The sequence below is a fragment of the Schistocerca nitens genome, chromosome 1 (genome assembly GCF_023898315.1).
Source record: "Schistocerca nitens isolate TAMUIC-IGC-003100 chromosome 1, iqSchNite1.1, whole genome shotgun sequence".
NCBI lineage: Eukaryota > Metazoa > Arthropoda > Insecta > Orthoptera > Acrididae > Schistocerca > Schistocerca nitens.
The window spans coordinates 1,082,766,075-1,082,779,748 of record NC_064614.1 but is presented as its reverse complement, the minus strand read 5'-3'; the positions used below and the strand labels follow the sequence as shown (position 1 = coordinate 1,082,779,748).

General features: G+C 37.4%; 1 protein-coding gene across 1 annotated transcript in view; it reads right to left on the bottom strand.

Annotated features, from left to right (window-relative positions):
• Positions 1–12,258: 12,258 nt before the first annotated feature.
• Positions 12,259–13,674, bottom strand: part of LOC126198461 (exocyst complex component 5) — a 113,162-nt gene continuing 111,746 nt past the window's right edge. Inside the window, exons 16-17 of the mRNA XM_049934809.1 lie at positions 12,695–12,855; positions 12,259–12,612 (exon numbers count right to left, since the gene is read on the bottom strand). Coding sequence (XP_049790766.1) covers positions 12,514–12,612; positions 12,695–12,855 — 260 coding nt within the window. The 3' untranslated portion in view covers positions 12,259–12,513. The remainder of the gene's footprint in view (positions 12,613–12,694; positions 12,856–13,674) is intronic.

Sequence of the window (13,674 nt, the reverse complement as noted above, 5' to 3'; positions counted from 1 at the left end):
CACTGCCTTAATATTTGGTTAAGTGATCAAAATGAACAACAATCTTACAATCTCAGAGCTTTTAATTTGGGGTCCACAGGTGATGTGATACACAGTATCCGAAATGGTCCATTCCAGGCATGTAAATTTCTTAGTTCTACCTGGTTTTCTTAGTTCTATCTGGTTTCACAGCAGTTTGTCATAACACTACATAATCTTCTACTTTGTATAGCGGCACCCCAGTGCTCTTTCGACTACAGAGCTGTTGCTTCCATGTTGTGGTTGCACTGTTCTGCTCAACTCTCTTCCAAACAGAATTTAACCTTTTATCTACTGGAATTTATTCCTGGCAGTAACTTCTAACTATTGAATGGGGAGTGCTGTGGTTCATCACTAACAGCCTCAAAGGGACTCAACCGTGTTGTCTCATGTATCCTGGCATTTTTTGGTGAAATTAAACTTATCAGCCAGAACATTATGACAACCAATCTACTATCGATGTAAAACCATCCAGGCCATAGAAACGTCACCTGGTGAGGAATTAATGCTAGTCAGACACATGCACAGTGCCCATAGTGTCACTGAGCGTGCTGTCGGTGTGTAGAATGGGGAAGGTGCACAATCTGTTTTTGGCCAAAGGCAGATTGTGATGGCCCGGAGGCTTGGCACAAGCATTTTGGAAAATGCACGTCAGGTGTTCAAGAAACGCAGTGGTGATTCAACACATAGCGAAACCAAGGTGAAACTATGTCCAGATGTTGTGGGGTTGAGCGGCCACCCCTCATTACAGATGACAGATGTCATAGGTTGGGCAGACTGGTAAAAAAGGACAGGGGGCGAACTATGGCAGAGCTTATATCAGACGTTAATGCTGGGCAGGGTACAAGTGTGTGTCAACAAGCAGTACACTGAACACTCCTATTGATGGGTCAATCAATGTTAACACCACAATGTAGGCAACTACGACTGATATGTGCACGTGACCATTGGCACTGGCCACTGGCATAGTGTTGCATAGTCTGATGTATCCCAATACCTTTTTCATCATGCTGATGGAAGGGTGTAAATCCATCGACTTTCAGGGGAGCTGTTCCTTCACACCTGTATTGCGGGACAGAGACAAGATGGTGGTGGCTTCATTATGCTCTGGGAAACATTCACATCAGTACCTGTGGGTCCAGTGGAGTTCATACGAGGCACCATGATGACCAATGAGTATCATACACTGGTTGCAGACCACATACACCCCTTCATGATGATCACATTTCCTGCTGCCAGTGACATTTTTCATCAAGACAATGTGCAACATCACAAGGTGAGGAGTGTGATGGGGTGGTTCAAGGAACCGAGAGGTGAGTTCCAACTGATGTGCTGGTCCAACAACTTGCCAGTTCTGAACCCAATCGAACACATCTGGGATGTGATTGAACGTGGCGTCAGAGCTCAGAGCTCATTGCCCCCCCCCCCCCTTCCCGGAATTTATGAGAATTGGGTGAAGTGACTGTGTGTAAATGTGGAGCCAACTCCCTCCAGCGACCTACCAAGGCCTCAATGCTTCCCTGCTATGACGTGCCACCGGTGTTATCTGTGCCAAAGGTGGACATATTGGCTACCAGGTAGGTGGTCATAACATTCTGGCTGATCAGTGTATAAGTGGCAACAGTCGATACCGGTCTGAGTGTGAGCTGTTCATATAATTAGACAATGTTTCAGCTGTTATGCGAACATGATCAACTATCTCGTTACTCTTAGGGTGAAATGAAGTAGTTCTCCAATCTTTTATTTCATGTAGCCAACATACCTATACCATAAGAATGGATATAAAAGACTTTTCTTTGATCTGTTGTTATAGCCTCCGGACATCCAAATGGTTTACTAAATGAGTGACGAATGTGTTCATAACTGAGTGGTCATGTCTTCAATAGGCGAGAGAAATAGTCAATGATAGATAAAACATATCTGTTATTGTGGACCAAAAATATAGAGTGCTACAATTTCAAAAGGACCTGCCTCAAACAAATTTTGAAGTGGTATATTTAGTCTCTGTCTTTGCATTCTCTTAGCAGATGGTAGGTAATTTTGAATGTATTCTTTGACATCTGGGTTTCATTTTGACCATCAGTAACGGCCGGTGATACACGCTTGTGAAGCTAATCTCCCATTATGACGTACCTTACAGTACCACAAAATTGTTGCAGTATGTGCTTACGGAGAGCCTTTGCACTACTATCTGTTAACAAAGAGGCGTTTTCTCAAATAAAATGTTGTCTCTTGCAATAAAATCTGCTAAGGTAACTCATTTCTTGCACTCAGCATGGATTCTTGTACCTTTTTTTAATTACTCAATAAGCACATTGTCTATTTGCAGGAACTTAATTTTCCTGTTCAATACATCTGCATTCCAGTTTAACTTCACAGGCTTGTGTTTGACTATGTAGTCATATTCACTAATTTTAAGGCCTGTTTAATAAAATTGCTGCTGGAATCTTTTAAACTCAAAAGCCATTGTAAAGCCACATGATCTGTAATTACTGCAAACCATCATCTGTATATGTAGCATTGAAAGTAATGAGTGCCAAAAACAAATGCCAGAAGTATCCTTTTATATGAGGGCGGTTCAGAAAGTAACCTCCGATTGGTCACAGTGCGGGTTGTGGGGGGAGTAGCGACGCCATCTGTGCGTTCACGCACTCAACAGGTCAGTCGGCATCAAGCCGTGGTCGAGTGAACGTCGTACCTGCGCTAGTTTAGTTTTGTGGCAGTTTGAAATGTGTGCTGCAATAGAAAACCCCGCCAAATGTGAAGTGCGTGCTGTCATAAGGTTTTTTACAGCCAAAGGATATTCTGCAGCAGCTATACATCGTGAGCTTTGTGCCGTGTACGGACCAAGAGTTATGAGTGAAGGAGTTGTCCGTGAATGGGTACGTTTATTTAAAAGTGGACGAGAAAACGTTCATGATGAAGAGAGGAGTGGTAGACCATCATTGGTGACTGACGAACTCGTTCAGACAGTTGATGCAAAAGTTCGTGAAAATCGACGTTTCTCAATGTCGGAGTTGTCTACTGGTTTTCCACAGATTTCTAAGACTCTCTTGTACGAGATAGTGACAGCAAGATTGGGTTACCGTAAGTTCTGTGCACGATGAGTGCCCAAAATTCTTACCGACCACCACAAAACTCAAAGAATGGCCTCTGCATTAGACTTTCTGTCACGTTATGAGGACGAAGGAGAACCATTGTTAAACAGAATCGTGACCGGTGACGAAACCTGGATTAAATACGTGAACCCTGAGACAAAAGAACAATCAAAGATGTGGGCACATTCAAATTCGCCTACCAAACCAAGAAAAGCCTCGCAAGATTTTTCTGCCAGAAAACTGATGGCAACGGTGTTTTGGGATGCCAAAGGGGTGTTGTTGGTTGAATTCATGGAACGTGGTACGACCATTAATCAAGACGTGTACTGTGAAACAATAAAAAAGTTACGACGGGCTATACAGAACAAACGCCGTGGTATGCTGACTTCCGGTATCGTTTTTTTGCACGATAACGCCCGTCCTCACTCTGCTCGCAGAACAACGGCCCTTCTTGAGTCCTTCAAGTGGGACGTTATCAACCACCTTACAGCCCAGACCTGGCGCCAAGTGATTATCACCTCTTCATGCATTTGAAGAAATGGCTCGGGTCACAGCGGTTTGATGACGATGAAGAGCTCAAAGATGCGGTCACAGGCTGGCTCCAGGCACAAGCGGGTGATTTTTATGCAGAAGGAATTTCAAAGCTTGTGAAGAGATACGATAAGTGCCTCAATCGCTATGGAGACTATGTAGAAAAATAGTGCAAAGATGTAGTTGTAAGATGTATATATTAAAATATTTTTATTTAACTTGGTGTATTTTTTTAAATCAACCGGAGGTTACTTTCTGAACGGCCCTCGTATGATGCTTTAGTTTTGCTCAGCTTGATTCAGCTGATATGATGTGTACCATATTTTACGAATCATAAGACATTACAGAGTATATGACACACATCAATTTTTAAGTGATTTAAGAAAAAACATTATCACCATTTTTATTATTACATTGCAAAGGCAGATGAAAAAACGTTCTTAGTTTATAAAAGTGGACTGGCTTTTAAAATCCCTGAAAATTGTCATCTGAACGTTCTTCTACTTCCTCTTCATCGTCATCATTGTCCTTTTCATATATAAGATGGACTTCACTTCCACCGGGAGCATTACTTATGCCGCACTTCTTGAAAGGTTTTTGAATGTCTTCTCTCACTCTAGATCACGACTGTTTCATCCACTGACACAAATTTGATAGTGGATCATTTTAAAGCTCTCTTCTGTGTAAATTTATGTTGGGTTTCACCCATCATCCATTTGTTCCATTCCTGTCTGATATACACTTTAAGTAATTTATTTATTGAGACATCAAAAGGTTGCAATTGTGAAGGAAGTCCTCCCAGAATAACAGCAAACTCTTTATTTCCCTGTCTCAGTTTCTGTTTCACAGAATTTTTCAAATGACTACTAAACTAATCTAGCACAACAAGAGAACTCTTCTTCAGTAAAGCACCTTTCCTTTTCTCCCACACTCTGTTAATCCATAATTTCGCATGAACCTCATCCATCCAACACTTGTCATATACATGAAAAATGACAGTTGGTGGTATTTCAAGTTTTGGCACCGTTTTTCACTTGAAAATGATCATTGGATTAAGTTTAGTACCTTCAGCATAACATGGAAGTTCAACAGTGTAGTGCATTTTTTCATGTCCACTTATTTTTATAGTTACAGTTTTAGCACCTTTCATGGCAACATTTCTGTTACTAGACACATCAAATGTCAGAGGAGTTTTGTCCATATTCTCTGTTTGGCTTAGTTCCATACTGGTTTTCTTTCAATGTTGCATAAGAAAGTGAGGGAAATGTAATATTTTCTCTTCATACTCTTGCAGCATTTTCTGAGTATTTTGGTTTTGGTTTGCATGCTAAGTCCATGATGCTTCATAAACCTGTAGCACCAACTCCACCCTTAAAATCTGTTAAGTTCTACTGTAGAGCTAGCTTATGAGTGTGTATTTGAATCATTTTTGTATTAATTCCAATGCCATTTTGATAGTGTCCTTCAATCCACTTCAATACATCATCATCTAGTTTTGGCCTTTTGCACATTCAGTCTTCTTCGCTTTTTTTTTCCAGTTCTCCTTTACTAGACCACCAATCACGAATGTTTTTTTTTCTGTTTCCATGTTCTTATGTATATGCTATTATTTTCAATTTGTAGCCCGTATCAAATGAATACCTTGTATTTTTTCCATTACAAAACTAGCTACTAACAAAAATATTGTACTGTTACTGTTAACACAGATTTTTCAGTTTAAGATCACTGGCACTGTAGACTGCACCAACTCATCATAGGCTAGAAGTGTTCTGAGTTTGTGATGGTGCATTAGGAGAGAGACAATGTGAGCAAAATTATGAATCCCCGCAGCTCATGTTTGTTGCATCGATGCACTGCTGCTGCCAGCTACAACCAATGTTGTCAGATAGAGAGAAGTTTTCCACTGCATCAAATATATGGTCATTTTTAACATGACATTTTTATATTAATTTCGAGTATCAGAGGCACATGAATTTTGGAGGCAATTTTTTCAAGAAAAAAGGGTGTCTTATAGCCTGTAGAATACAGTAGTCAGTTGGTCTTCCTTCACAGTCTTGTATTTGACCAAAAGTGCAGTAAATAGCTACATACCTAGCATCACATGAGAAGATAAAAGATGCACAAAATCTGGTTAAGCCAAGACAAGCAGACTTGCAAGAATTTCTTTTAGTTTTAACATGGCATTCTAGTCCACTGTCCGGACAAAAGAGTTGTTCTCTTTAGTAATATTTTGAGCAGCTTTTTGGTGGCTGCACGGTTCTCCACGAGATGATGACAGTAAGTTGTTAATCTTAGAAATTATTGCAAATCTTTAATGTTCCTCAGCACTAGAAAATCATTCACTGCATCTCAGGGGTGATTCTAGGATTCGGTCAAGGGGGGGTGGGGGTGGTTTGGGGGAATGGAATATCGTTTAACAAAAGGAAAGTTGGGGTCCTCCATAGACAAATTAGTAAAATTTGATGTTGCTTAAAGCAGTTTTTGGTAACTGTTTTGGAGTTAAGCATAAAAACGTGTCTACAGAATGCGTGTGCCCAGGAAAATAATACGATTTGACCCAGGTGTCCAGCGATTTCGAAGTATTTGTCTGGAGTCAGCAATTTAAGTGTTGGTAGGCATACCCGGCATATTTAACTTTCTTGATTATTGTAAGTGGTACTCCGACATTAATATACATACAATGTATATTAATTTTAAGTTAAATAATATTTATTGGTTTAGACAGTAAGCTATTTGCCACTCTTATTCTTTTGTTAAAATGTGTTTGAAATACATTGCAATCTATATTGCTGCATAATTATTAAGAAAATGAATGAAACTGTTGAAGTAATATATCCGCTGATTTCTGAAGTTATTTTATCCACTGTAATATGACACACCATTGGGTGGTGGTGGTGGGGGGGGGGGAGGGGAGGGGGGCTATAGTAGCCCCATAGCCCTCCCCCTTTTCACCGCCCCTGCTGCATCTGTTAGCTGCAGATCTTACACCATCTGCCATAACTACGTGGCCTAGATAGAGCACTTGCGATTGCACTAAACTGCACTTTTCTAATTTCAAATCTGGATTAGAATCATTAACATGAGATAGCATGTTTCTTAGCCATTCTGCATGTTCTTTCATCATACTTGAAAAGATAATTATGCAATCTAGACACAGGATCAGCTTTAAACCTCATAAAAGTAAATTAGGAAAATCTTAAAATATAGTAGGGACATTTTGGAGACCAAAAGGCATCCTTAGGTGTACATAGTGCCGAGAAGGTATTAAAAAAAAACTGTCTTTTCCTGAACTATTGTAGCTATAACAGTTTTGTAGTATCTAGAGTAAAATCTCCAGATGATATATATTTACTCTGAAGAGGTTTGAATTTCACAAATGCTACCACAAAATATGTGGTACCATGCAGTGTTTCATTTGCACACGCAATATGTTTATCACTCAGTGGATTATTTGGTAGTCCAGTAGTTACATTTTGCTCCCTCCGAAATTTATCCATGCCTCCACATTCTATATTTTCACATCCCTCTATCTAATATCAACTGAATCTTTCACTTTAAAATGTGTGCCAAAACTCTTATACCAGTACAGTAACTTTTGGTATTTTATGGTACACTGTTTCAGTGCTAATAAAAAAGCGTGAACATTGGTGCTTACACTTAAGAGGGACCAGTAACGCACTATTTTTACTTCACATTTTATAAGTGAAATCTCTCTTGAGAATAACTACAACAGTTGCACAAATCTTGCTCTTGTGATACTGATTGTGAGCATATTTCTACTTTGAAGTTCTTGTGACTGTCTGTTTACTGCTATTGTCCCCTTTATCACAGGCTTTTGCCTTTGTCTGCCATGTTTGAATCTACTGTGAAAGAAAAGAAAACAACTGTAAAATATGAAAATGCTTCTACTCATGTGAACTGAGAACCACACTAGTTTTGTTGAAGGAGACAACATACTTTAATGATTAAAAATTGATACCATGAGGAAATTTATGTTGATGTGATCTTTCTGTACACTGAAATGGATTAATTCCTTTGAAGAGCTGAGCTGCTGTAAAAAAATTATGCAACGAGTACAGCAATGATTTAAAGTCAGAAAAACAGAACAAGAATTTAAAAAAATAAAATGTCTACAGGCATAGGTGAAGTACCAGTTTGTGTACCGAAGGAATGCAGAGAGGACATACATGCTTCCTTAACCGATATAATAAATGAGTTCTTCAGATCTGGCAACTTTTCAAAGTGTCTAAAAAGTCGCCCTCTAATAAATAGTAATATAGAAAGCCTGTCTCTCTACTGTCATCAATCTCAAAAATTTTAATACCAGTTGTGAAAAACAGACTAATTTATTTATTTATTGAACACACACAACATGTGTGAAGCACAGTTGTTTCAAAAGTAGCAGAAATACAGAATCAGCTATAGTGTTTAAAAAAATTACATGTCATGCACTGAACAACAAAGATTGCAAATTTTTAAAGCTTGAACATAAAATTAAGTGGCTGGAGTAATTAAGAATAAGCGGAGTAGCAAATGAATAGTTTCAGTAACAAGTGGAAAAAATGAAGCAAAATTTCTAATAAAATATAAATCAGATCCAGAATACATTAATACAGAAGTTGTTCCCACTAGTGTCTTAGGACTGTTATTGTTCTTGATGGCAATGACCTACCAAACAGTATTAGGCACATGGAAAAATTCTTTTTACATATGACAACAATATTTTAACTTCAATAAAACACCAGAACTTATGGTACATTGCAAATAAAAAGTTTGGAGATATGTACAACTGATCTACAAGCTATAATGCTATAAAGAAAATGAACAGTACAAATTTCACTATCAGGAGGGAAAATAATTTTGTTACATCGAATGTGGGTGATAATTTCACACACTATGTAATAAACTAAATTTTTAAGGGTAGTTATTGTCTGCCAGTTGAATGAGGGTGAGCACACAAAGGTATGAGAAAATCTTGGGCCTGAGATTGTTTTGTGGATGTTCTAGAAAATAAAGTGCATTGTCATATTTGTTGCTGGTATATTAACAACAGGATTTTACTTATTTTCTGGGGGTGATTTTTTTTCATTTAGGCTAGGTTAAAAATCTTTTGATTATGTTATCTCAATTTTCTTTGTAGTAGCTTTATGTAATTACTCTCTTTCTTAGCTACCAGGCTCTATCTTCAGAAAAGATAAGTGTAAAATATATACAGATATTTCAGATTTCACGCTTGTTCTGGAGACAAATTATTGAGTTAACAAGAAAGTGTTCTTCAGACTGTACATGCCGTAATATTCATTTTACTAGCAAACTTTGGAAAATAATGAAAAATAGAATATTGTGTCAAATAAACTAAATCTTTAAAAAGGTGGCTATTTTAGATGCACAACAAGTATTTAGACATGGAGGATTTCCTTGTAATATAGTTCCTATGGTTAATTTCTTATGTTAACATAGAATGAATATATCTGGAAAGGAAAGCAATTTGATATTTAAGGACATATAGGGATAAATTACTACAGAGAAAATTAAAAATTCAAAATTGTGACATAAACTGAAAAATATAGCACACATTGTATAAAACTACACATCATAGCAAACAGGTGTCCTGTTCCTTCTGTGAAAGTACTCTTTGAAAGGATTTATTAATTGATTTTAATAATTATGATATTTCGGTCTGGACTTAAGAAATTAGCTTCATCAGATTGATTTGCATTGCAGTATGGTTTCTTTCACTGCAGGATTCTAGAATATTCTACAAATTTTCAACATGTGCAACTCAGAAGACTGGAATGGCTTCAGTTGTTTTGGAATTTTGTTCACTTATAAGGAAAAAACTGTTTTAATCTACACTTATACACTACAAGTCACTGTATGGTGTGTAATGGTGGTTACTTTATGTACCATTGTTTGCAACCAAAAACCTAATTTTTACTTCTTGTGTTCTCTGCATGTGTTAAGTGTAAAGCTAAAAATGAAACGGAGATCAGAAAATTAATTAATATCTTTGATATAGGAAACACTATATCATCTTCATTAAGAGCTGAAAAAAATATGTCCTTACATTATGTGTTTCATTTTATATTGTTCACTTCACCTCTGTTTTTATTATTGTTTATAATGTTGAATACAAAGTTTAGAATATAGGCAATTCATAAGTGAATTCAGTGAAAGAGTAAATATAACTTTATTCCGTTAAAAACAATCAAATTTGTTTGTTTCCAACTACAATCCAAGATGGGTTAAGTTCTGCCAACTGAACATGCGATCATTTAAAGCTGCTTATCAATACAAGTGACTGCTGAGTGTGAGTGTTCAATTTCAAAACCAAGTTTGAAACTGCAACAGCCATGGACAGTGTAACCCAATACACATTCTCCTAGGGAGCAGTTGTTGATTTGCACAGCTAGCAGAGAGAGGGCAACACAGTACATAATAAGATGTTAAAGAATATGGCTGGCTATTTTTAATGGAAATTTCAAGCAAGACAAATTCCTATCTCTAACAGTGAATGTGTCCCCATTACATACTATTCCTATGCACACTGAGTCACCTTTAGGTGTACAAGTGTACAAAATATCTTCACAGTTTTAAAAAAATGGCAATAAGAATAATAACTTAAGACAAAAATCAGGCTGATTGTAAAAATTGTTTTGAAAAGCTGGGGATTCTACGTGCCCCATCTTAGTACATCTGTCACACTATTACAGAGATTGAGAAAAGCTGTAGTAACTACTACAGTAAAAGCTCTATTTATGATCACAGAACAAGAGCTAGACTTAATTTACTCACCTGAGAAAACTGAAACAAATATTAAAATTAATATTTCCTACTACATAAATCAAACTGTATAACAAATTAATAGAGATAACTGAAGACTGTGAGTCAAGAATGAATTTTCATTCTGCTCTGGAGTGTGCACTAATCTGAAACTGTGTACCATCCAGTAGTCGAACATGGGACCTTGTCTTTTGTTCCACCAATTAAGGTTTTCAAGCATGACTCATGACTCACCAACCTAGCTTTTTTAAGGGGTACTGACAGAAGTAAAGCTGTGATGGCGAGTTGTGAGTTAGGTTCAGTAAAGCACTTTGGACACAAAGGACATTGGCCCCAACTTCAACTCCCCATCCAGCACACAGTTTTAACTTGCCAAGAAATTTGAAATTAGTGCACACTTTGCTGGAGTGTGAAAATTCAATCTGGAGACAATCCCCTAAGCCATTTGTCAGTAATATATTTTCTTCCACGAATGCTAGCCTTGCAAGGCATGCAGGAGAACTTGCTTGAAGTCTGAACAGCAGGAGAAGAGGTAATGCAGTAAGTAAAGCTGTGAGGGCAAGTCAAGAGTTGTGCTTGCATAGTTAAGCCAGGAAATCTACCAGGTTCGAGTTCTGGATCTGCACACAGTCTTACTCTGCTAGGGAGTTTAAAAACTGAGATGTTTAAAAAGGTAATTAAAGCATACCCCGAAAATCATGCACAATGTGAGGTAACAGAATTACTTAAAAAGGGTTTGGTAAAAATTAAAAAGTGAAGACTCTATTATTCTACAATTTAACTTCAAAGTAGTATGCATGTTACCAAAAAATTGTGTGCCCAATATCTGTAAGGACAAATGCTAAATTCATTCATCTTCTTGAGCTCAGCATCTCCTTCAGTATGGGGGAATACTGATAGTTTTTCAGACAGACAAATGGGAACACACAGAGAACTGATTGGAGATCAAAATGGTTCAAATGGCTCTGAGCACTATGGGACTTAACATGTGTGGTCATCAGTCACCTAGAACTTAGAACTACTTAAACCTAACTAACCTAAGGACATCACGCACATCCACGCCCGAGGCAGGATTCGAACCTGCGACCGTAGCGGTCACGCGGTTCCAGACTGAAGCACCTAGAACCGCACGGGCACACCGGCCGGCAACTGATTGGAGAATCATTATCATCAGTTCAGTTCTGGTGTCAGCCAAAAGGATGAGTGTGCAAAACATAAAATGTTTGCAGTGATTTGAAACTTGAATAAATAGGGTAACATTAAAGGTAAGCACAGGCCACTCTGTCACTGTCAGTAAAATTCTCCAGGGTATGTGACCACATTGTCAATTTATAAAATTCTCCGATATTTCAGCCAATGTTGCAAATGGTCTTCCTCGGCAAAACACCCCCAGGAAGGTCATTTGCTATAGAACTTTATATATGGCAATGTGGTCACATACCCTGAAGATTTTTATTGACAGTATAACATTAGTTTTGAGTTAACCAGATTTCTAAATATTTATATGTATACATGTTTTTTAACATTTAATAATGTTTTATTGTTGTATCAAGATGACATGTCTAACATTATTTTATATTTACCTGTGGAATAATAAAGAATTAACTAACTACATTCCCCCCCCCCCCCAATGCTATTTGCAGGTAACAAACTTATTGACATTCAAATGTGCAATTAAGCATAAGGTGCATAGAACTCCTGTGGCCTTATTAAATAGGTTGACAAGTTTGTCGTGAAGAAATTCTTCCTGGATGACTGTCAGAAATTTAGTATTTCATATCTTTAATTTTCTATACTTCTCAGTGATGAAAGGAACACCACAACATAGTCCCATTATGACATGTTTTATTATTGTAAATGATACAATATAAATGAAAGCATATTAATTCTTTGGGTTCATAGTTCTGGTAATAAAATACACACACACACACACACACACACACACACTCTCTCTCTCTCTCTCTCTCTCTCTCTCTCTCTCTCTCTCTCTCTCTCTCCCCATTAGAATACAAATTTTGTACTAATATTTTACAGCCTATGGGTACACAATAATTTAGTAAAGCACAAAATACATTCCATTCCACTATGCTGCCAGGCCCCTCAGGTTGTTTGCCAACTTTTGTGTCTTATAATCACTGCGCAGTTGTATAAAATTTAGAAGTACTGAACGGTCCAGTCCAGCCTGAAAAGGGAAATCAGAACCATAAATTTGAGTCTGATATCATCTGTGATACACAAAAAAATTCCGGACGTTATGTACTCACCAACTGATCACCATTACACACTTGCTTCAGATTCTCAGGTTTGACGAGCAACAGATTACAAAGTGCATGTAATGTGTCAAAGAGTGTATTTACCAAAGGTATTTTAAATTCTTTCACACATTTACGATACTCATTTACATCGCAAATTGCACACATAGCACCTACAACAAAGTAAAATTAGTCATAATTTTTGTATCCTTGGCTTTTAATATTTTGTTTCTTCACACACCTACAACTGACAAATTAAGCACGTACATATCTGACATCATCAATATAAACAAAATACGCAAAAACAGTATAGAATGTGTCAGTATTATGAAAAGGATAGTTGCTACTCATCATATAGTTGAGATGCTGAGTCACAGATAGGCACAACAACAGATCCTTCGGGAAAGCATGAAAAGTCACAGCAAAAAGATTGTCAGGAAAAGAGCTTTCAGCCAATAAGGCCTTCGTCGGAGATAGAAAACACACACACACACACACACACACACACACACACACACACACACACACACACACAGGGCCGCAGTCTTTGGCAGTTGAGGCCACACTTTAGGCAGTGTGTATGTTCTATCTCCAATGAAGGCGTTGTTGGCCGAAAGCTCATTTTCTGACAGTCTTTTTGTCGTGCCTATCCATGACTTAGCATCTCTGCTATATGGTGAGTAGTGATTATCCTTTTCATAAATTGTTACAGTCCATCCTCGATTTTTCATTGTTGAGCATAGTATATGTAGCAAACACTAACAAACAAAAACATTTATCGTATCTGCAACCACAATAACATGAATATGGAATGGCTGTGTGTAAAACATTATTAAATGTAAGTTAGAATTTAACAAAACAAAAAGTTCTAGCATATGCACATCAATTATTATAAGTAATGAAACAAAAAAGTATTATATCTTTCAATGTTTTAATGGGCTAAACTGAGACAAAAGTTAATTTGATAATAATTGTTCTGTTCTTATGAAGGG